The sequence below is a fragment of the Lachancea thermotolerans genome, assembly GCF_000142805.1.
Source record: "Lachancea thermotolerans CBS 6340 chromosome G complete sequence".
NCBI lineage: Eukaryota > Fungi > Ascomycota > Saccharomycetes > Saccharomycetales > Saccharomycetaceae > Lachancea > Lachancea thermotolerans.
The window spans coordinates 1,228,919-1,252,044 of NC_013083.1; the positions used below are offsets into that span (position 1 = coordinate 1,228,919).

The 23,126-nt window shown below is 43.8% G+C and overlaps 9 protein-coding genes and 1 non-coding gene across 10 annotated transcripts; 6 read left to right on the forward strand and 4 right to left on the reverse strand.

Moving 5' to 3' along the window:
• The first annotated feature begins 86 nt into the window (after positions 1-86).
• KLTH0G14168r lies at positions 87-158 on the forward strand. Its single transcript has one exon. It is a non-coding gene; the product is annotated as a tRNA-Gln (tRNA).
• Positions 159-296: 138 nt separating this feature from the next.
• Positions 297-3,548, reverse strand: ECM32 (RNA helicase; the record flags this gene model as incomplete). Its single annotated transcript, XM_002555602.1, has 1 exon — positions 297-3,548. The coding sequence occupies one exon, from the start codon at positions 3,546-3,548 to the stop codon at positions 297-299; it is 3,252 nt and encodes a 1,083-aa protein (XP_002555648.1).
• A 206-nt stretch (positions 3,549-3,754) lies between these two features.
• On the forward strand, positions 3,755-4,612 carry TMT1 (trans-aconitate 3-methyltransferase; the record flags this gene model as incomplete). Its single annotated transcript, XM_002555603.1, has 1 exon — positions 3,755-4,612. One exon carries the CDS (start codon positions 3,755-3,757, stop codon positions 4,610-4,612), a length of 858 nt encoding a protein of 285 aa, XP_002555649.1.
• A 380-nt stretch (positions 4,613-4,992) lies between these two features.
• On the forward strand, positions 4,993-5,715 carry GRX4 (monothiol glutaredoxin GRX4; the record flags this gene model as incomplete). Its single annotated transcript, XM_002555604.1, has 1 exon — positions 4,993-5,715. The coding sequence occupies one exon, from the start codon at positions 4,993-4,995 to the stop codon at positions 5,713-5,715; it is 723 nt and encodes a 240-aa protein (XP_002555650.1).
• Positions 5,716-5,817: 102 nt separating this feature from the next.
• Positions 5,818-7,734, reverse strand: RAD24 (Rad24p; the record flags this gene model as incomplete). Its single annotated transcript, XM_002555605.1, has 1 exon — positions 5,818-7,734. One exon carries the CDS (start codon positions 7,732-7,734, stop codon positions 5,818-5,820), a length of 1,917 nt encoding a protein of 638 aa, XP_002555651.1.
• Positions 7,735-8,062: 328 nt separating this feature from the next.
• On the forward strand, positions 8,063-14,584 carry BRR2 (ATP-dependent RNA helicase BRR2; the record flags this gene model as incomplete). The annotated part of the gene is made up of 1 exon (XM_002555606.1): positions 8,063-14,584. One exon carries the CDS (start codon positions 8,063-8,065, stop codon positions 14,582-14,584), a length of 6,522 nt encoding a protein of 2,173 aa, XP_002555652.1.
• Positions 14,585-14,649: 65 nt separating this feature from the next.
• On the reverse strand, positions 14,650-16,998 carry RAD3 (TFIIH/NER complex ATP-dependent 5'-3' DNA helicase subunit RAD3; the record flags this gene model as incomplete). The annotated part of the gene is made up of 1 exon (XM_002555607.1): positions 14,650-16,998. The coding sequence occupies one exon, from the start codon at positions 16,996-16,998 to the stop codon at positions 14,650-14,652; it is 2,349 nt and encodes a 782-aa protein (XP_002555653.1).
• Positions 16,999-17,315: 317 nt separating this feature from the next.
• Positions 17,316-17,993, reverse strand: ADK2 (adenylate kinase ADK2; the record flags this gene model as incomplete). The annotated part of the gene is made up of 1 exon (XM_002555608.1): positions 17,316-17,993. The coding sequence occupies one exon, from the start codon at positions 17,991-17,993 to the stop codon at positions 17,316-17,318; it is 678 nt and encodes a 225-aa protein (XP_002555654.1).
• Positions 17,994-19,350: 1,357 nt separating this feature from the next.
• Positions 19,351-21,114, forward strand: PAB1 (polyadenylate-binding protein; the record flags this gene model as incomplete). The annotated part of the gene is made up of 1 exon (XM_002555609.1): positions 19,351-21,114. One exon carries the CDS (start codon positions 19,351-19,353, stop codon positions 21,112-21,114), a length of 1,764 nt encoding a protein of 587 aa, XP_002555655.1.
• Positions 21,115-22,330: 1,216 nt separating this feature from the next.
• On the forward strand, positions 22,331-22,890 carry UBC13 (E2 ubiquitin-conjugating protein UBC13; the record flags this gene model as incomplete). Its single annotated transcript, XM_002555610.1, has 2 exons — positions 22,331-22,360; positions 22,471-22,890. The coding sequence occupies 2 exons, from the start codon at positions 22,331-22,333 to the stop codon at positions 22,888-22,890; spliced, it is 450 nt and encodes a 149-aa protein (XP_002555656.1).
• Between the last annotated feature and the right edge of the window lie 236 nt (positions 22,891-23,126).

Here is a 23,126-nt window from a genome sequence, read left to right on the forward strand (position 1 = left end):
TTTGGTGCAGTAGGCGCAACGTTTGAAGTGTTTTCCCAAATTTAATATTACAAATAAACACTTTTAAACTTATCAAACATACAAGCGGTTCTATAGTGTAGTGGTTATCACTTTCGGTTCTGATCCGAACAACCCCGGTTCGAATCCGGGTAGGACCTTTTTTGACCTCCAAAAATTGGTTTCGAATTTATCAGTAATAATTTGAAACCAATTAAGGCCCAGCAGTTGATTGCTCTATAAGATCTATTATTTTTTTAACTAATAATGCATCAGCTCCAGTGTCAGCGCTGTATTTTCTAATAGTTATCTAATGTTTCGAAAATGACCTCCTTCTCTTCCAGGTAATTAATGTAGTCCGCCCACAACTGGTCGCCCTTTTTCATGACGTCCTTATTGCCCACCACCACAAGCCCGTTTTTAGCCCTGGTAAGGGCAACATTCATACGCCTGCGGTCCTTAACAAATCCAATTTTGTTTTCGCTGTTATTACGCACACATGAGAACAAGACAAACGATTTTTCGTGCCCTTGGAACGAGTCTACTGTGGCAACGTAGACACCGTTCACGATGTTGATTGTTACCTTATTAGCAGAGCCGCTAACAGATTCTCCACCGCCCAAGGCGTCGTCCTTGTCCATCTCCTGTTCCATAGCTTTGCCGCTAGGATTCACAATAGGGTCTTTTACTAGCATTTCCGATATCAAATCCCGCTGGGAAGAGTATGGCGTAATAACACCAATTTCATCTGTTTTCACGCCCTTCTCTAAAATTAGCTTGTGCAGAACAGCCAGTATGTACTCTGCTTCGTGTGCGTTATTGTAAGTGAAACCCCTCATGCCTCTCTTGGAATTGAACACCTTGTTCTCAGAACCCTGATTGCATTGGTAAAAGAATAGAGGATACGATATACCAGGCCATTTTTTATCTTCCGCGGTTACGCCATCTTTCAGCTTTCCCTCGTAAAACTTCGCGATTGGAAACTCGCTTATCGCGGGATGCATCCTGTATTGGGTGTCTAGCATGTGAGGCTTTTCGTAAGTTCCATTAGTGAGAATTCTTTCAAACAGAGACATCTCTAATTGAGGAACGTTACTAAAACTGGATAATTGCTTTTCGTCTCCAACAAATACAAATCTCTTGATGCCTGGTAATGACAATGGCACCAAAGTCGAGACCTCAGATGATTGGGTAGATTCGTCCATTATAACAGCAGGAAGCTCTCTTATTGCCTTAAGTTGGCGCCCACCAGAAGCAATATTTGTCGTGAAAATGATTTGTGCCTGCGCGATGTACCTATCAGAGATGGCGTTCTGAGTTGAAAGAAGCTTATTATATTGGTTCTTTGAAACCAAGCCAGGAACCCCTGAGCGAAGTTTGCTGATGTTGTCCTTCATGTCTGCTGGAAGTTGCTCGTAGACGATATTGTGTAGACAAATCTTACCAAGCATATGTTTAGGGTTGTACTGAGATTCTTTAGACTGCGAAACGATTCTAAGGATTTTGATATCTGGCCTGTTTTCCATGAATTTCTCGGCAATATTGTCAATGGCAATGTTAGAAGCTGCAACACACAATATGGGTAGGGTGTGGAAATTTTCTATTAGTTGAAGAATAATTTCCTCGATTGTCGATGTTTTACCAGTGCCTGGAGGGCCTTGTAGGACAGTAATACTGTTGTTAAGTACATGCTGAATGGCAGCTTTCTGAGACTCGTTGAAAGTGTCCTTTGTGAATTGTAGCCTGTTGTTGAAATTTAGCTGTTTGATGCTTTCTTGGCCTAGAAGCAATTTGATAAATTTAGGATTTTGCACACGAGTCATGGCAAACATAATTCTGTTGACTTGTGCAGAACAAGGTAGTAGCTTGAAATGACTGTTACCTGCCTTGATTGGCAATGGTAGTTTGTTCCAAGAGTAAAGCTCTAATAGAAGCGTGATGTTATTTTTTCTCGATTCGAGCTCCCTCACGTAAGCGTACCAAACTTTTGTTTCATCCTGGTCGGTGAGCATCAAAGGTTGCTGATTAGTGAATGGTAGGCGGCCAAGTTTAACCAAGTTTGGTGGCAATAGCTTTTTAACTTCTGAGCTATCAGCTTTCATGTTAACAACAAAGGCTTGTTCCTGAGCGTTCTTGGGCCAAGTAATCTGAAAGTCTTGAAGAAAGTCATTTTCAAGTCTTCCTTCGAGGAATAGAGCAAAGGAAAATTCATTGAAGTAGTCTTTTAAGGTGGAATATGACTTCTTAGGGATGTACTGAGTAAATCGCTTTATAGGCGCACCTTCTTCGAAGTCTTCAACTGAAGCTGTCTCCTCTGTCGGAACCATTTGTTGCTCGTTGCCCTTAGTATTTATAGGAGGCTTTGGAAGGCTTTTCACAGGATTTTTAGTGTTCGCGTTTGACTTGAGAGCACCCTTAGGAGACAAATCTTTGCCCCCAGAGGCCTTCCCGGGCCCTGTGCGAGTTTTTCCTAAGTTGGGTCTTTCGCCCTTGGTCTGCTCAATCTTTGTCGGGGTCTTACCAGCACGATTCTTTGACGCAGGAGTCGATTTGGAAGCCGTAATAGGTGCCTTTCTTTTTTGGAATCTGGACTCTGACCCTAGCGCCTGCTTTTCCTCGATAGCTTTTTTCTCAATTGTTGACGAGGGTTTCGTTTTGGCACTCGATGTAAGATTTTCATGCACTTTCTGGGAGTTTTTTGACTTGAGAGATGGATTTATTGGACTATTTTTAGGTTTCGCCAAACCTTTCGATCCACTTTTAGGCCCCTTATTGACTGCAGGCTTCATTTGCTTCATTTGTCTGTTAGCGTTACTGTTTCGTTCTCCATTTGGCGTGTCATTTTTAGAGGCCTTAATGCCCTTAAAAGACCTCAAACTGATATTAGAGTCACTAGAAATGATACTGTTAACTTTTTTCGTTTCGTAAGCATCTTTAGCCATTTCTTCCAGCCTTGTAAGTGGCTTTTTCTCGCGGGGTTTCCTCGTCTTACCAGCGGTACGACCCTTCCCTTTCTGACCTCTTCCAATTTTTCTTCCTCCCTTCTTGTATACGCTTTTTCCGTTTGAGACGTCTTGAATGCCTAACAATGTGTACAAGAATTTGCCGCTACTCTCGGAAACGTAGTCTTTGACATTGGCTTTCTTAGAAAGACACGAATCACACAGAACATTTCCCTTATTGTTCACGTTCAATTTGGATTCTTTACCGCATTCACCACAACAGCAGTCCCTGACTTTCACGTATCGTTGCCAATTTTTCAGCAAAGATCCGTTTGCAAGAGAATAAACCGTACTTGGCTTCTCAGACTCAGCATAGTCTCGCGAAAAGCAACTGGTGCACAATAAGTCTATATCTTCGCCGCCAAACCTGATAATTTGGAGTAAATGTACGTTATTATTTTGGCATTCTTCACAACACACTTCTTCTTCTGATGGCAAAGAGACTATTGTCTTGTGTCGGGTAGCCGATAGGTGCTTCATCGTCTCCTGTGGTTCAGCGCACAAATCGCATGTCAAACAGCGGAACGCCTGAAAATTGGTTTCGCTCATCGCACCGGTTATATGCAAGCTTGAGTTCCCGTAAAATGTCCAGGATGATCCATCGCAGCAAAATGATATTTAACTAATTTAATAGATCTCGACATAGGCACGTGATCAACTATCCTTCTGAAATAGACCTCAAACGCCATATTCTTATTCCTTTCAAATCATCGCCCTGCGTTGTTGCTTGATACCTAAACGCGAGGCTAGTGATCATGTCCGAGTTCTCGTCAAGTAATTATGATGCCAGAAATTATTCCGAGGCAAGACCTCGGTATCCTGCGGAGTATTTTGAATATCTACGTAATTATCATGTGGGGAAGAAAGACCTACTTGTAGACGTTGGATGCGGGCCTGGCTCCTTTTCACTTGAGTTGAAACGGCACCTTGGATTTCGTAATCTGGAAGGTACAGATCTTTCAGCCAGGATGATTGAAAGGGCCAACGCAGAGGTCAGCGGCAGAGGGGCTAGCGATGCCAGGTTCAGCGTCCATGCAGCAGAAGACCTTGATTGGCTATCTGCAGGATCAGTGGATATGATAACAGCGGCACAATGCAGTCACTGGTTAGATTTCTCAGCATTCCAGAAAGCTGCATATCGCGTTCTGCGGCCTCAGGGAACACTGGCAGTTTGGGGCTACGTTGACCCCATAATTGTTGAATATCCCGAAACCGATACTCTTCTAGAGGAGTTTCAATACGGTGATTCTTTTCTAGGGCCTTACTGGGAAAATCCTGGCAGAAACATACTCCGGACACTTTTGCGATGCCAAGTCATTGACAGAAGGAGTTATAGTAACATTGCTCAAGCCACCTATCGGGCTAGATCCACGGCAAGCTCCTGTGATTACACACGCCCGCTCGTAATGGTCAAAAAAATGTCCCTTTCAGACTTTGAAGGTTATATTAAATCTTGGAGCGCATACAGCTCGTGGAGAAATCAGAATCCAGCGAGCGACGATCTCTGTAAAGGGTTTCTGGGCAGGTTGCGGCTAAATACAGGGACCAGTTCAAGTTCGACTTTTACAGTTGCCTGGAATTCAGTCTACAAGTTCGCCAAAAGGCGAGTTTGACCTCAAATTATGCAGGATGGCACGCTGAACCAGATGGTTTGTTTCGAAGGACAGAAAACGATGCCAACCTTTTTCATTTCCGAAGTGCCACCGGTTAGCTGACTGGACCAGTGAATTCCTTGCGAAGTTTGTTCTTAGTAATGAAGTCTACGCTGATTGGATACCAATCACATGATCGAATACTCTTGACGGTGTTCGTCACGAAGGGACCAAATATAGCGAAATGCGGGTATAAGCAGCATTGGAATTCAAAGCTAACAGAGCCTTTCAGAATTAATCTATTGTAAGTAGAGGCTCGATATTGCTCTTGAAATAGCTTTCAAACGTTAGTTCAAGCTTTCTGTGCCAAAGACAAAGAACTATACAACAATTTGCTTGAAATGGTAGTTATAGAAATCACATCTCAAGACCAGTTCACAGACTTAACTACAGTCAACGCTGAGGGAAAGCTTATTGCACTTTATTTCCACACTACTTGGGCAGAGCCATGCAAGACTATGAATACAGTTTACACCGCTTTGAGCGAGGAACCTGTTAACAAGGAAGTTCAATTTCTCGCCATTAACGCTGACGACAATGCGGAAATCGCTGAACTGTTTGAGGTTTCGTCTGTGCCATACTTTGTGCTGGTTAGAAACAACACGATTCTCAAAGAGCTATCCGGTGCGGACCCCAAAGAGTTTGTCAAGGCTCTAAATCAGTTCAATGGGAGCCTGGCAGAAGGTGCAGGAGCTCCACCACAACCCGCGCAGAATGAGGGCGTAGAAGAAGAGGAACCTGTGGAAACCGAAGAGGAACTTATGGAGAGACTGAAGAAGCTAACCCAAGCAGCCCCAGTGATGCTGTTCATGAAAGGTACCCCTTCTGAACCTAAGTGCGGCTTCAGCAGACAGATGGTTGGGATACTTCGGGAATATCAAGTCAGGTTTGGGTTTTTCGATATCCTAAAAGATGATTCTATCAGACAAGGCTTGAAGAAGTTTTCTGATTGGCCAACTTTCCCCCAGTTGTACATAAGTGGCGAATTTCAAGGTGGTCTCGATATCATAAAGGAATCTCTCGAGGAAGACCCTGAGTTTTTCCAACACGCCATGAACGCTTAGCGCTAATATCCATTTACATCTATAGATAATTACATGAAAATGAAGTCAAGGCGCAGTTCACCTGGTGCAAAGTAAAATAATAAGTTAGAGGTTCCAAGGCCTCTATGTCATCTTGTCTCGCTTACGGGGTGATTGAGAAGCTAGCAAGTCGTATATTTCATCGTCGTCGTCACTAAAATTTACGCTGCTGTCATCGCTTTCGATGATGGGGTCGAATGGTTCATCGTCGGGATCTGGCGAGTTATTCTGGTCGCCCAGCTGCCTCCTGCTGGTTAAACTTGTTTCTTGCAGTTTTCTGAAATTTTGAAGTTTAGAATTGGTCAAAACCGTATGGTTGACTTCTTCTGCAGACGCTAAATCATGTGAAACACTTACTATACCCATCTCGCCACCGATCCGATCAAGCACATCAGTAGCATCATTTACCATCAAAGCATCTCTGTTATTCTCAACGACACTTTTTTGCTCAGTAGAGTCATTCACTGATTCCAGGAAGTGTATTAGTGCTTTTCTTTTGAAATTAAGGCGCTTTCTGATTAACGGACCATAAAAGGCAAAACACAGCACAACATCCCTAAAAGAATGCGAATTGCCGTATTTATTTAGCTCAACCAACATGTAGTCATTCGCTTCTAGCACAAACTTTTTAACAAGATTTCTAACCTTGCCCTCTCTCGGAAAGACAGTTCGGTTGTGAGAAGGCGGATCTGTCTTAGTATTAGTGACAACAAGACTCGAAAATTGCTGGCGCACCGCCCGGTACGGAAACTCAAGTGACTCACTCAAAGATTGAGCTGTTGTCCAATTGTACATTGTATCACTCATACTTAGTGAGTCCACAATGTCAACTGCATAGCTTAGAGGGAATTCTTGTCTGTTGAATGTATTATAATTCTCTAAGATCCCTAGTTTCAAGTTGTCGCTTTGCGTCAGAGGGGTAGACGCCATTAGATCGTTTATAGTATTATTGTCACTATCCGTGTCTTTTGACCCATAAAGTAGCTTTCCGAGCCCGTGAAAATAAGATACAGACTGCTCTCTTGTATCAATATCGAACGCGGACTGGGCACCTGATTTAGCCCAAAGCTGAAGAGCCGAAATCGCAGACCTGATATCGCCACAATGTTCTATAATCTTTTTGATGAATACCTCCCGCTTTTCCCATTTACCTGGAAAAAAAGCTTCTCTCTCTTTAACGCAGACGTTTTTCAAATGTTTTTTGAGCAGAGTCTTGTTGATAGGGTTATATTTTATCCTTTTAACTCCTGGGTGACTGAGAACCTCGCGTCCTAATACTGTTTCACAAATAAACTGAGTGTCAACACTAAAGAATGAACTGGTAGTTTCCGTTGATTGAATTGCGCATTCGGTGAGGGAGATCACGAGCGGTGGTAAGGCCTTTTGACTACTATAAAGCCAGCGTAGCAGGCTTTGTTGGAAAAGATTTCGTGTTTGAGGGTTGAAAACGTTGGGAAAATCTTCGATAAGAATAATAGTCAAGTTCGGTCCGATTTTGTACATCGATTGACCTAGAAAGTCGTCAAAGTGGTCGAGCTTTGAAGAACCAAGTGAGTAGTTGTTGCTATCGTACTCTACTACTGACGGAGCGGCTGACTCTCTCATCTGAAACATTGTGCACGTCTTTTCACGATAATTTTGAACTAGCTCTTCTGACAGTAAGTGAACAGATGTGCTCTTCGAACAGCCCGCTGGCCCCGTTAATAAAAGTATCCTGTGCTCACTTTCTCCTGAAATCATAGCTTGAAGTACATCTCGTACATCTTGCAGTTTTTGTTTGTGGAGTGCCAAGTCCTGGAGATTGCGCGGCCTATGTTTCAGGTACCACTCCTCTGAAGCCCTGATAGAAGATCCATCTTTAGAACGTGTCCCACTATCTATGCGTCGCTTCTTGCTTTGCACGAGCCCTTGTTTATTTGGCTGAGCAGCCTCACTCCATTCATGAATATGTGAGCTGAGGGAACTCAGACTTTTCTGTAACTGTCCATTTTTTGATGCCATTCTAATAATCAACCCTGGTCTGTCAAAAATAAAGTCGTGCTTGAGCCAATCTAACCGGAGGCGGCATTGATTAATCGCAACCCGGCCCGTTACACATAGAACGTGATACACTTAACCTGTTATTCATATATGAAGACTTCATTAAATTTACCGAGTTCGTATATAATGAAGCCAAGCTCATCTTAAAATTTATCAAGTTTCAAGAACCCTACTAGACTGTCAGCGACTAACGTGTAAGACGTGAGGCAGTTGCTCTCGAACGAAACCTTTTAAATCCAGGCGGCAGAGAAATAAGGCTTTAATAAACTTTTGATGACTTAGAGCGACAATGTCCAACAATAACATTAACAACCGCGACAGGAAAATACGAGAACTCTACAGATACGATGAGATGTCTAATAAAGTTCTCAGACCTGACAGATCATTGGACTCAAACAGTTCAAACCCTTTGAAAGATGCGGCTGACTCACAGCCTAAGTCTATGATAGGCAAAATTAGTGTGAAGGAAATGGGTTCATTTGCAAGACAGGACGTGAGCAGCGTTGACAGGGAGGCATACAGACAAGAAGCAGTTAGCAAGATATCAAACGAGAGGCAGCCAAAAAGGGCGATTAATCGGAGCACATCAAAGTCAACATTACTTGGCGACGGGTCTGTTGATAAGCTGCATTACTACCCCTCTGATGAATCGAACTCTGCACGATACAACGAAATTGTTCAGCATATGGCAACACTTCTTGGGGATGACTTCCCTCACGATGTTATAATTTCCGGAGTTGACTTTGTTTTAGAGGTTTTGAAAGGTGGATCTGCGGAAGAGAACTCTAGCATAAAAAGCCAAAAAGCTCTGATCGAAAATAGCATTTCAATGTCGGTGCCCGAGAAGTGGTTTCATGAACTCATTAATTTGGCAAAAGAAATATCTGATTATGACCGCCCTTCTCATGAGACAACTAGAACAGATGATGGTGTTGCGATTTTGGCCGATGAAGATGATGAAGGTGATTTTGAAAGCGATAACGCTCTAATTAACGAGCTGCAAGATCAGGAAGAAGAGGAAAAAGTGGAAAAAGAATTAGGCCAACAATCAAGTCTTTTTACGGATGCTGGTGATGCATCACAGACCTCTGGCGCCGACCTCGCCGGCATGCTAGATCAAGAAGATGTTATTGTGTTTTCCGCAGGCGATGAACAATCAAATAACATGATTGAAGAAATACCTATCTATGAAGTCGATGAGCTGTTCTTACTGCGAAAAATTGCGCTTGAGTTCAAAAAGCAAGATTCAGCCGAAACTCAATCACTGTGTGATGCTGTGTTCGCGCTTTTAGCCGAAAACAGTGACACATCTAAATTAGAGGGTGGACTGGCTAAACTAATAGACTTGAATCATTACTCACTTATCAAATTTATCTGCAGGAACCGCCATTCTATTTACTGGGGCACAAAACTTGCCAAAGCAGGTTTTGATCAAGTCTCACAGATTCTAGATGAAATGCGCAGCTTCAATTTGGTTAGTTTAGTAAACAGCTACGAGCGCAGGAAAACGACTCAGAAAAGGCGACTCGGCCTTGAAGGACATGGTATTGATCAAAATAGCCAAAGTGAGCTCAAAAAGCCTAAAAAACAAGACATTCCGAAGACTATTGACTTACAGGAACTGAAATTTGATCAAGGCTCTGAACTTATGACGACAGATAGAGTTTCGCTTCCTGCCGACTCTTTTAAAAGAATCAAAGAAGGATACGAAGAGATCCATATCCCGCCTCCATCACGACCATCTGAAAATTTCGATCTCGTGCCAATCTCTGCTCTTCCTGTGTGGGCAAAGGGTGCCTTTCCTTCCAATGAAATGACGAATTTTAACAGAATTCAATCGGAGGTCTATCCAATGGCTTTCGGAAACGACGAAAACATGCTCATCTGCGCTCCAACGGGATCAGGAAAAACAAACATTGCCATGCTAACTGTTCTACGAGTTCTTTCGCACCACATGAGCAAGAACAAGGGGAGCTTTGACCTGAAAAGTTTTAAGATTGTTTACATCGCGCCCTTGAAGGCATTAGTGCAAGAACAAGTTAGGGAATTTCAAAGGAGGCTGGTTTCATATGGAATTAAAGTCGGTGAACTCACTGGAGACTCGAGTCTAACAAGACAGCAAATCGCTGACTGTACTGTTCTGGTGTCGACACCAGAAAAGTGGGATATTGTGACAAGAAAGGCTTCAGGCAATGATTACAGCAGCCTAGTTGAACTTTTGATCATCGATGAAATTCACTTATTGCATGATGAAAGAGGGCCTGTTTTAGAAGGTATCGTGGCGCGTAGCTTGCGAAACATTTTTTCCAAGGAAAGATTAAGAATCGTCGCGCTTTCAGCCACGCTACCTAACTACAGTGATGTAGCAAGATTTTTGCGTGTGCCGCATTGTAACACCTTCTACTTCGATTCTTCTTTTCGCCCATGCCCTCTGGCCCAACAGTTTTGCGGAATCACAGAGACCACCGGAATAAAAAAGATAAATGCAATGAATCAAGCATGCTACGATAAACTTCTCGAAGTGGTACAACAGGGTCATCAAGCCATTGTATTTGTTCATTCGCGTAAAGATACAGTTAGAACTGCGACGTGGCTTAAGAACAAGCTAATTGAAGAAGAAAAAATACCACTCTTCAGGAAGTCAGAACCAGGCTCCAGAGAAATTTTGCGACGGGAAGCGGAAAACGCGTCTGACAAACATCTCGCGGATCTTCTTCTCCATGGCTTTGGAATCCACCATGCAGGTCTGACGAAATTTGACAGGTCTTTGTCTGAAGATCTCTTCGCCGACGGACTACTGTCAGTCCTTGTGTCCACAGCGACACTTGCATGGGGTGTCAACTTACCAGCTCATGCAGTTATCATTAAAGGAACTGATATATATTCGCCAGAAAAGGGTACGTGGACGCGGCTCTCCCCACAAGACGTGTTACAAATGCTGGGAAGAGCTGGGAGACCTAGATATGATACATTCGGAGAAGGTATCATAATAACACAAAGTACAAGTGTCCAGTACTACTTGGCCATGCTTAATCAGCAGCTACCCATTGAATCCCAGCTCATCTCAAAATTAGCTGACAATTTAAATTCTGAAATCGTGCTCGGAAACATAACATCCAGGAAAGAGGCAGTTGACTGGCTGGGCTATACATATCTTTATGTCAGAATGCTGGGAAGCCCCGAGTTGTATGGCATTCAGGGCGATACAGTGTCCTACGACAAAGCATTAAATGGCTACCGCAACATACTAGCACATTCTGCATTGCAGGTTCTCAGTGATAGTAGGTTAACACTATATGACGCGGTTGAGGGATCCGTCAAGCCAACAGAGCTTGGACGCATTGCTTCTTACTTTTACATCAAATACCACTCTATCTCGAGTTACAATTCCATGCTTAATGAGCATCTTACTGCAATTGAGGTGCTTCAGGTTTTCTCCAATTCAGACGAATTCCGATATATTCCAGTGCGCGAGGAGGAACGCCTGGAGCTACAGAAGCTTGTTGAAAAAGCTCCTATTCCGATACAGGAAGCACCTGACGATCCACATGCTAAAATAAATGTTCTTCTTCAATCTTTCATCTCACGATCAAAATTGGACGGTTTTGCTTTGAAGTCAGACATGTTATACATAACGCAAAGTGCAGGACGAATTATGCGCGCACTTTTCGAACTAAGTTTGAAACGGGCTTGGTCTAGGCTCTCCAAAATTCTGCTCACATTGTGCAAGTCTATTGAAATGAGGGCTTGGATTACTAACTCGGCACTTAGACAATTTAGAACTTGTCCAGCTGAAGCAATACGACATGCAGAAGCATCATTTCTTCCTTGGCAAGATTACCTACAGCTATCCTCTCCTCGCGAGGTTGGTGAGCTTTTAAGGCTGGAAAAGCACGGAAAGCTGGTTTTTGATCTTTTACAGAAATTCCCCAAACTGGAAACTCAATGCTCAGTTCAGCCAATCACCCCAAGTGTTTTGCAGTTCCAGCTTGAGATTAAACCTTCTTGGAGCTGGGATAGGAAAGTCCACGGTTTTAGTGAATCATTTTGGATTTTGTTGGAGGATGAAATGGGCGAAAAACTGCTTTACTATGACAGATTCACAGTCAAAGAAAAACACGTAAATAAAGAACACTTCAAGGACTTTACGGTGTTCCTAAACAACTCTCAACAACAGAGACTTCCACTCAACTTTTTCATATCTTTAGTGTCAGACAAATGGATGCAAAGTGAAGCCAGAATTCCGGTTGTTCTAGAAAATGTCAAGCTTCCAAAAAAATTTCCAGCTCCAACCCCGTTGCTTGATCTCGAGAGAGTTTCAGTCTCGGAGCTATGTTCCGATGAATTTGAGAGTGCTATCAACTTGATTCATTTTAACAAACTACAGAGCCAAGTTTTTCCAACTTTGTATGAGACAAACGAGAACGTTCTTATAGGCGCAGCCCCAGGCAATGGCAGAGCAGTAATGGCCGAATTGGCGTTGTTCAAATTATGGCGTCATGCTGGCAATCGTGCAGTCTTTGTATGCCCCTCTGAGAATAAAATTGAGGTATTATTAAAGAGTTGGCAACGCAGGTTTAGTAGTTTGGCTGGCGGTAAGTCGATCAATAAGTTCACTGAGGATAACTTGGTGAATCTCAAACTCTTGGGTGAGAGCCACTTGATCCTTTGCACTCCTTCCCAGCTTGACCTTGTATCCCGCAAGTGGAAACAAAGAAAGAACGTCCAAAAAATTGAACTTTTAATTTTGGACCAAGCACATCTTGTTGGTAACGGCCTACCGGGAGCTGTTTATGAAAACATTATTTCCAGGATGACATTCATTTCGGCGCAACTCGAAACAAAACTCAGAATAGTCGCTCTTTCTAACCCTGTGGCAAATAGCAGAGATTTTGGAGAATGGATGGGAGTTAGGAAAGAAAATATCTTCAACTTCTCACCAAGCGACAGAGGAAATGCTTTGCAAATTCAAATACAATCAACTGAGCAATATTTAAATCATCGCTATCTTGCCAGGAAGTTCGTTTGGCCCCAATTCCAAGATTTGCAACTCACCAATGAAAAACCACGCCGTTTAGTCGTCTTTACATCATCTAGAAAACACTGTGTTGAAACAGTCCTAGAGATTATGAAGACGGGCGCTGCTCAAGACTTCGAACCATTGGCAAAAGGCAGTCCCATCTTTGACAACCTGGACGCAAAGATGTCAAGCAAAATGCTATCGGAAGCTGCTTCGTGGAAAATTGGCTGCTTACATGCTGGTATGACCAGCAAGGAGAGGGACACGATGAAGAAACTGTTTGCTGACGGGGGCCTAAATCTTTTAGTAGTATCCCGCGAAGAATCATATGAAGGACTAAAGGCCAATTCTGTAATTCTGCTGGGAACCAGCTATTACGAAGGTAAAGAACATCGTTATGTTGATTATACCATGAACCAAATGCAAGAAATGATCAAGGTCGCATGTTTAAGTCCCAGTATGAATAAAGCGTTGGTTTTTACTTCGCCAAAGAAGAACGAGTACTACAAAAAGTTTCTAAGTGAACCCTTACCTGTTGAAAGCTTTATGTATTATCACTTGCCTGACGCTATATCCTGCGAGATTAGTACGGGCGTTGTTGCGTCCAAACAGGATTGTATCGATTGGTTGACATACAGTTTGTTTTACAGAAGGCTTTATGGAAATCCCAGCTTTTATGGTGTTAAGGATGTGTCGCCTTTAGGTATTTCGGCGTTTTTGACAGAGGTTGTCGAAGATGTTGTCGAAGATTTGGTTGAATTCTCTATAATAGAAGCTGAAAAAACAGAATATTCCGAAGATGGGTCCAGCGAAGGCGAGGAGGATGTACTAGTACCTCTAAATGGCTGCTTGATTAGCTCACATCACAATATCTCAATTTCAAGCGTGAGAATTTTCCATCGCTCTTTGTCTAAGACTTCTGGGTTGAGAAGTATGCTAGAGGCAATATCGAGTACTATCGAGTTGGAAAGCGTCCCGGTTCGTGAGAGCGAGGCTGAGGTACTGCGGTCACTGTACGAAAAAGTGCCAGTTAAGTCTTCGAGAGCTGAAGATTTTGAGTCACCAGAAATGAAGGTGTTCATCCTATTGCAAACTCATCTCTCCCGCATTCAATTGAAAAATGAACTAAAGAGGGACATGGAAGACATTTTAAAAGCAGTTCCTAGAATTGTGAGCGCTCTCGTCGACTTCCTTGCCGGCGAAGGAAACCTCAACGCCACGACTGCTATGGACTTATCTCAAATGTTAACTCAAGGTATGTGGGATACCGACAGTCCTTTGTTGCAAATTCCTTTCTTTGACCTGCACATGGTCAACAAGTGCAACGAAAAAGATGTGGAGACTATTTATGATGTTATGGCGTTAGAAGACGACGAGAGGGAAGAACTTCTAAATTTTGACAACGATAAGTTGAACTGCATAGCAGAGTTTGTGAACACGTATCCAAACATTGAACTAACGTATTCCATCGACCTATCCAAGCCGCTGGAAGCTGGACGGCCATTCAAAATTTTGGTGACTTTGACAAGAGATGAAGAAGCGGAAAGCCTCGACGTTGTAGCTCACAGATTTCCTTTTTCTAGAAAAGAAAACTGGTGGATTGTTGCTGGAGAAGCGTCCAAGAGGGAATTATTTTGCATAAAGAAAGTCTCTCAGGCCGCGGAGGTTAAAGAATATGAGCTTGAGGCGACCATACATGAAAAAGGGAGACAGAAGCTAACGTTATGGTGCGTCAGTGATTCATACCTCGATGCTGATAAAGAAGTATCTATTGAGCTCAATATTACGTAGTAGTTTTCCGGCACGCACTTGAAGCTCAGTTCGTCTATATTCTTTGCGTTTACGTATGTTGTACTTTATTGTAGCATCTGAATATCACCATCTTGATCCTTTGACGTTTCCTGCTCCTCGACAGGTTGCGTGTCCAGCACAAATCCCTGTCCCTTTTTCTTTTTCTGTTCATTTTGAAATTGAATCAGTTGATCGAAGTTCCACAAGGAAACGCCCTCTTGGTCTTTAGGGTCTGTGGGCTGCGCCATTGTCCTCAAAAACTGTTTTGTATTGGCAATTGCCATATCTGTTGAAAGGTTGAGATCAGCATCTGATAAGCCTTGTGCGATCCACTTCGGAAGCTGGCCTTTCTTCCTCGCGAACCGCCTATCTGCTAACACCATGACTCCATAATCGTCTTTCCCCCTCAGAACTCTCCCTAAGCATTGCGCTGCGTGTCTCATGGCATCAAATGACAAAAAGTCATTTTCCCTTATTTGGTAATGTTCCCTTAAGAACTCGAGCCGAGCTTTCAATATACGCGATTCAGTGTACTGAAATGGAATACCAATCATAAGCACGGTTCTGCCAAAATGATGGTCAAAGTCAATTCCCTCTGATACCTTTCCTCGAGCAACTGATAATAAAATTGCTCCACGGCCGTTTGAGCAGGCTTTACGATAGGTTTCCAAAGCCAAAGAGGTTTCTTGTGCATCTGGCGTTTCAACTAAGATAAGCTTATACTTCCAGACTTCATCTAAAATGCCCATTGTTTGCCACATAGATATAATACTCTCCATGTACAAATATGAGGGGAAAAAAACCACCATTCCGTCTGGCGTAATCTTAGCAAATTCAACTAGCATAGAACCATAGTTCCTAACAATACTTGGATCGTTACGAATCTCGAACCTCGACGAGATCGCAACTTGATCAGAGCCCTTTGTCACAATCATTGGAAGAAAAGATTTCTTTGCTAAAGTCATTGCATAAGACTCTTGAAGAACAGTCTCAAAATTCAGCATCTTGGGGTACATATCCAACGGCGAAATAGTTCCGGAAGTTATGATCACAGAGGAAAACTTGTCAAACACAGGCTTTATTGCTATCGAGGCATCAAGACAAGTGAACCTCATTATTGGATTGGGAACAGCGGCATTTTCTATTTCATAAGGTTCAATAATCAACACAAAGCCCTCCTCGTACGTCGAAATTAATGTGGCAAAAGTTGCTATATCCTTAAGTGCGGTAAATTCTTCGATCTCTGATACTTCCAACGTCCTTACAAGCAATGAAAGCCTTTCGGAGCAAAACCTTAACGGTTTCCTTTCAATGAAGGTAAGTTGCTTTAAATGCTGAAGAAATGAGTTAGGTGTCTCGGATATAACATGTAATACTTTCATCCTGGTTTTCAAGTATTCAATAAACCTTTTCAAGAAAGAAACAAAATGCTCAGCTCTCCGTATATTTCCTGGAATGGCCTCCGAAAGCAAGTCCTGTGAGAGAACCGGCGACTCAACCGGCGGTTCTTCTGCGCCTAGCATGTCAGGAGCGCGAAGGCCATTGACTAATTTCTCATATTCATCCTGGAGTCTTTGCGAATCGACTTGGCGAACCTCCTGTATCTTTTCGTTTAGGTTGTTTGCGCCCTTAGTCGCACGCTTTAAAACATCATTAGTTAAGTCAAGTGATAGCGACTCGATACAAACATTATCAATGTTGTGAGCCTCATCGAAAATCACAATTGCATCCCTGGAAACCTCTTTAGACACTCTCTCTGAAATCTTTGGGTCTAGCAAATAATGGTAGGAATAAATCATTATATCGCACATAGCAATCATACGACGAACCGTGAAATACGGACACATTGTTCTCTCTTCGCAGTACTTTATTAACTTTTCAAAAGAATAAACGCCCACTGGAACATAGTTCTCAGGATCCATAGTATTAAGGTTCTCATGAAAATCACATAGTTCGATATTAGCAGTTGGGTCTTGCTCAGCTTTGCGAGCTGCTTGGCCATTTGTCATGCGCCTGCACTTCTCATCCACTACAGTACCTTTTCTTTCCTTGCGAACTCTTGGATGCAGGCATAGATTTTTTCTACTGGTCAACCCCAACCCTCTAAAATGCTCTTTGTGGCCCAGTTCCTTTGACCTGTAATCCATAAGTGATTCTAACTCCACCAGTGCTTTTTCAATTTCGGACATAGTACGAGAACAGTATATGATCTTGCGGTGCTCTGCATAGTGTGTCTGATACGCAACTGCTAGGGACAGCAGGGATACAGTTTTGCCTGTCCCCGAAGGCATTTCTAAGATGCTATTGCCCCCAGCGTCAAGAGTTTTCTTGATGTCGCACATATATTGGTACTGCTCGGGGTATATTTTAGGGTACGGAAAAATTACAGGCAAATCATCAATGTAGAATTTCATGTCGGGCTTGCTAAGGTCGCTTCCTAGCGCTAAGTCTCCTTTCCTGAGCGATGTATTCTAAAGCTCATCTTCCCAAACAGTTTTTATCAAATATATCCATCATATATTCGTCCAGAACGACTCATTGGAAGCCAGCTCGCCAGTTTAATCACGGCTACTACCAACACTTTGCATGCGACAAATGATTCCACATGACCTTTCCGGGCTTGCTAAAGTTAAAATTACTACGAACTTTGAGCAGTGAGATTTTATTGGCCTTGGCAGCTAGAATTGGAACTGATAACGCACTGATATGAGTTGCAAAAACATGATAGGTATCAAGGCTGGTGCAGCTTCTGCACAACGAGCTTCAGTAACTGAGGGAATATTATATCAGATGTTGGGCCAGACACTGTTTTTAGAATTCCCAGTTCAGAGTAAAATTGTTTTAATGGCTCAACAGTTTCCGCGTAGTTCTTGAGCCGCTTACCAAATACTTCGGATGTGTCATCGGGCCGTTTAATGAGCGGCTCGCCTGTAACGTCATCCTTTCCTGGGACTTTAGGCGGGTTGTAAGTCAGGTTGTAGACCCTGCCGCTAGGGACATGAACATATCTGTTTTCAATGCGCTCAAGAATGACGTCGGTTGGGACATCCAGTTCGACAACTAAATTCAATGAGGCGTTGTGTGGTGTTAATTGGACACGCAAAGACCGAGCTTGCTCCAACGTTCGAGGAAATCCATCTAAAAGGAAACTGGAGTCCGCGGAGAGCCAACCTCGAACCGACAACTCGCCCACTACTAGGTCATTCATCAAAGAGTCTGGCAAGAGTTTGCCCTGTGAGATGTACTCCGAGGCAATGCGACCCAGTTCGGTCTTTTGTTGAATCCTTCGTCGGAGTAGGTCCCCTGAAGAGACCGATTTGATGTGTTTGAATTGGTTCAGAAGCTTGGAGGTTTGAGTACCTTTACCAGAGCCTGGAGCTCCTAGTAAAAGCAATCGAAGAGGGTTCATCCTGTCAAGGCTCTTACGTACTTTTGTGTATTGTTGTTATGTCAATATCGATAAGTTCGGCTCAAATAAAATACGCGAAGAAAAGATCACTAAACCACATACAACATGAATATTCGAGAACAGAGTACCCAGCTATTCCATTTGAGATTTATATGACACCAAAACAACAAGGCCTCTTTCGTGACATGCGCACCCGCAAAATCGCATAAACTTCTTCTCAGTTGTTTCTCGACGTTGAGCGTGGGCGGGGCCACCAAGTTATTGGAAATAGTAAGGTATATCCTCGAGAGCAGCTGAGCTGGGTTGTAGCCTTTCAAGAGATGTCAGTTTGCCGACAAAACCTCTGTGTTCAGACCCGAACGTGCAAGGGGTCGCATTGGCGAGACGCTCATGAAGAAATTAAGGCAGGCTACAAGGCTCTTGCTTTGCACACAAGATGATTTAAAAGACGTATCGTACCAGTGCAAAAGCCAAAATTATCTTTTATTGCTAGCACAGTATTCAAAAGGAAATTCGTGGAAACAAACGATTGATGGATCTTTTGGCATGGAGCTCTCCCGTCACGCCTTTGTTCCAAGAAAATCAGCCAGCAAGGTATAGCGCCCAGTCGGGGCCTCGTTTGAATCCACTCTCCTCGGATTTAGCCTTTCAAACTACGCTTTCTGTGCAGCTGTTCAATGCCCCTTTCGGGACGAGGCATCCGCCTGGTTGGGCTCTGGCAGAAGTGTTAGATTGCCCAGTAGCCAGTTATCTTAACCGGAACTACTGTGTCTAGGTACCTTGATGGTTGAACTACGATCAAATTCAAAAGCATGCATGAGGATAAAGCTTTGTCGAGTGCGACTGCATTTTCTAGGGTGCGATGTCGAGTGAAGGAAGGACAAACTTGAACACCTACAGGAGCTTGGAGCTTAGAGCCAAAAATCGGCGCACTCGCAAGCATCATGCTTTTTGATCCTAGGCCATTGCCGCGGGCGCTTAGACATACTGAGCATCTCGCTGTTTCCGCCCAAGTACTGGAAAGGTCGTGCTTGTGATATCCACGTGACGAAGAAAGCACGCGTATCTAATGATAAGAATCAAGGACTCTTCTTTGTGGTGAAAAAATTTTCAGGCGATGAGCATTGAAGATTAACCTTCGATGTTTGATTCTTGAAAGAACCAGCGATCCAAAGCCACCGAAATCACACGCCGTTTTTTGCATTAAGATACTTGAACTAGCCCTCTGGTCCAGTACTTAATATACCAATCAAAAAACCCCCAAAAAAAACCGAATTTCCCACGAGTTTATTTAAAAAAACCCAAAAAAAAATCCAGCCTTGGCCACCTTTTGACACCAATACTACCTGTGCCGAAAATGTCTGATGTTACTGATAAGACCGCTGAACAGCTGGAACAGCTAAAGATCCAGGATGAGCCTCAAACTGAGCCCACCTCGGCCGAGTCCGAGTCTAGCAAGGTTGAGTCCTCGTCTGCGTCTCTATACGTGGGAGAGCTAGACCCAAGCGTTACTGAAGCGTTGTTGTACGACCTTTTCTCGCCAATCGGCTCCGTATCCTCGATTCGTGTGTGCCGCGATGCGATCACCAAGACTTCGTTGGGCTACGCTTACGTCAACTTCCACGACCACAACGCTGGCAGAACCGCCATTGAGAAGCTGAACTACACTCCAATCAAGGGTAGACCTTGCCGTATCATGTGGTCCCAGCGTGACCCATCTCTCAGAAAGAAGGGCTCTGGCAATGTTTTCATCAAGAACTTGCACCCTGCCATCGACAACAAGGCTTTGCACGACACTTTCTCTGTCTTCGGTAACATTCTGTCTTGTAAAATTGCTACCGATGAGACTGGTAAATCCAGAAAGTTTGGTTTCGTGCACTTCGAGGAGGAGGAAGCCGCTAAGGAGGCCATTGACGCCATCAACGGTATGTTGTTGAACGGCTTGGAGGTCTACGTTGCTCCTCACGTATCTAAGAAGGACCGTCAATCTAAGCTGGACGAGGTTAAGTCGAACTTCACCAATGTCTACGTGAAGAACATCGACTCTGAAACCACTCAGGAGGAATTCGAAAAAATGTTCTCCAATTACGGTGCCATCACCTCCGCTGTTCTCGAGAGAGACAACGAGGGCAAGCTAAGAGGCTTCGGTTTCGTTAACTTTGAAGACCACAACGCTGCTTTGAAGGCCTGCGAGGAGTTGAACGACACTGACTTCAAGGGCCAAAAGCTTTACGTTGGCCGTGCTCAGAAGAAGTACGAGCGTCTACAAGAGCTGAAAAAGCAATACGAGTCTTCTAGAATGGAGAAATTGGCCAAGTACCAAGGTGTTAACTTGTTCGTCAAGAACTTGGACGACTCCGTCGATGACCAAAAGTTGGAGGAGGAATTTGCTCCTTTTGGCACAATCACTTCCGTGAAAGTCATGAGAGATGAGGCTGGTAACTCCAAGGGCTTTGGCTTCGTATGCTTCTCTACCCCAGAGGAAGCCACCAAGGCTATCACTGAGAAGAACCAGCAGATTGTTGCTGGCAAGCCACTATACGTCGCTATTGCCCAGAGAAAGGAAGTGAGACGCTCCCAACTCGCTCAGCAGATCCAGGCCAGAAACCAGATGAGATACCAGCAGGCTACTGCTGCCGCCGCTGCCGCCGCTGGCATGCCTGGCCAGTTCATGCAGCCAATGTTCTACGGCGTCATGCCCCCAAGAGGCGTTCCTTTCAACGGGCCAAACCCTCAACAGATGGCTGCTATGAACGGCATCCCAAAGAACGGTGTCCCTCCTCAGCAGTTCGGTAGACCAGCTGGCCCGATGTACGGTGTCCCTCCACAAGGTCCTCAGGGCGCTTTCCCAAGAAACGGTAACCAATTTTTCCACCAAAAGCAAAGACAGGCTCTAGGTGAGCAGCTGTACAAGAGAGTCTCCGCCAAGACCCAAGATGAGGAAGCCGCTGGTAAGATCACCGGTATGATCTTAGACCTGCCACCTCAGGAAGTTGTGCCATTGTTGGAGAACGATGAGTTGTTTGAGCAGCACTTCAAGGAAGCCTTCGCTGCCTATGATTCTTTTAAGAAGGACCAAGACGCTCAAGCTCAAGCCGAGCCAGCTACTGAACAAGCTTAAGTCAATTATCCATGCTTCTAGATGGGGGCGTCGTCGTATCTTTTTTTTAAATAAAATTGTGGGAAATTTTAAATTTTTTGTGTGAGCTTTATCTCGCTAAAATAAAAAGCGCGTTTAGCATTGGAATACCGTGTTATCTCAACGTGTTTGGAATCTGCGGGTTTGCGAGACTACAGTTGATCAGGTCTTTGCGCGTACGGAGAGTTTCGATTCGCAAGTGGTTTTTTTATCATTTTTTTCAGCGTGTCGATTCGCACTATTCATATAAAGGGAATGAGTTTCCCAATTGTTTTTCTATATGTAATAATTGTTGGTCTTCAAGGTAATTCCATATATTTGTTAATATCGTCCCCCTGCTGTGTTGTGCTTGTTTGGGCACTTATGGATTTTTGCTGCAATTACGTGGAGGTTGCGACATAGTCTCTGACACAACGTCGTTGTGGCCAGTGGCGAATGGAGGGTTAAAGGAAAAACGAGCCATTACAAGGGTTCACACCATTCTTTACGAGAAGCACTATGCTTTTTGAACATACAAGGCTTAAAGAAAGTGGTTGGAGGAGAAATACTAAATGACACTAGGACGTCTAAAACTGTAAGATTTACGAGTTTTCAGACCGGGGTGACAACTTACGCTCCACATACTAAACGAAACAAGGTCTTCCTATAAAGTTACAACATCTTTAAAGAGGGCGCTTATTCTATGCTGCCATAGGCTCCGAAGAAGGGTATCCGTGAATCTTTTAGTTGGGCATGAAAATTGTTGGATACACTTATACGTCAACATCCGCCAGAGAGATGTAACTTGAGGCTGGCCTGAGAACCAGCCCGTAGAATAGCCAAAAAAACCGAATAGACGCGATTAAGCAAATAATAAGTTATGGGCGGAATAAGTTTAGATAGAACGAGTAGCGAGCATGTTGTGCCGTAGGAGAGTGAAAAACTCACCAAAAAGGTCTTAGGCGATTTCGAACTGTTACGCCATCGGATGTTCCCACGACTACCGTCAAAAATCGTAATAAACCTATCTCGGCTCGCGGCACAGGTGCAATCGCCGTAGCTTTACATACTAAATGCGTCGCGAGATCAAATAACGCTTGGCTGCAATTAGTTTCACGTGACAACCCTACAAAGCATCACTTGAGCCGGCAAATAAGCAGGGACAAAATCCAGTTTCCTCATGATCGAGGTTTTACAAACGTATCAAGAAAAGATAGCCATGGCATCACTTCCAAAGAGAATCATAAAGGTATGAATCGCCCTTTTCTAGACCCGAATCATCTATTACAAAGTGGGCATTGCCCAGCCATGTTTCGGTAATCAGGCCCCTTATGCTAACAAAATCCACGTTTGTAATAGGAAACAGAACGCTTAGTGAGCGACCCAGTCCCAGGGATCACGGCACAGCCACATGAGGATAATCTGAGATATTTTCAAGTGACGATTGAAGGCCCACAACAGTCGCCATATGAAAGCGGCGTCTTTCAGTTGGAATTGTTTTTGCCCGATGACTACCCTATGGAAGCGCCTAAGGTGCGGTTTCTGACCAAAATTTACCATCCAAATATCGATAGACTGGGCCGCATCTGCCTAGATGTACTTAAGACTAACTGGTCGCCTGCATTGCAGATCAGAACCGTGCTGTTGTCGGTCCAGGCCCTGCTGGCTAGCCCCAATCCAAATGATCCATTGGCAAATGACGTGGCTGAGGACTGGATTCGCAATGAAGATGCGGCCATCGCCAAGGCTCGCGAGTGGACACAGCTCTACGCTAAGTAAGTCTGAGAAATTTTACAGTCGCATCACTGATGTGGGCCAATAAGTCGGAGTGTTGACAAGCCAAACAAGACCTATGAAGAAACACCTCGAAGTTCAGCATACCGACAGAACTTGGCTAGCACGCGTCTAGCTTTTCTGACTTGGTCCTATACCTCAAGGTTGGCTTGGCACTTTGTTAATTGACGTGGAAAATGATAAATACTTCGTCGACTCCTTAACCGCACCTAAGCTTTTCA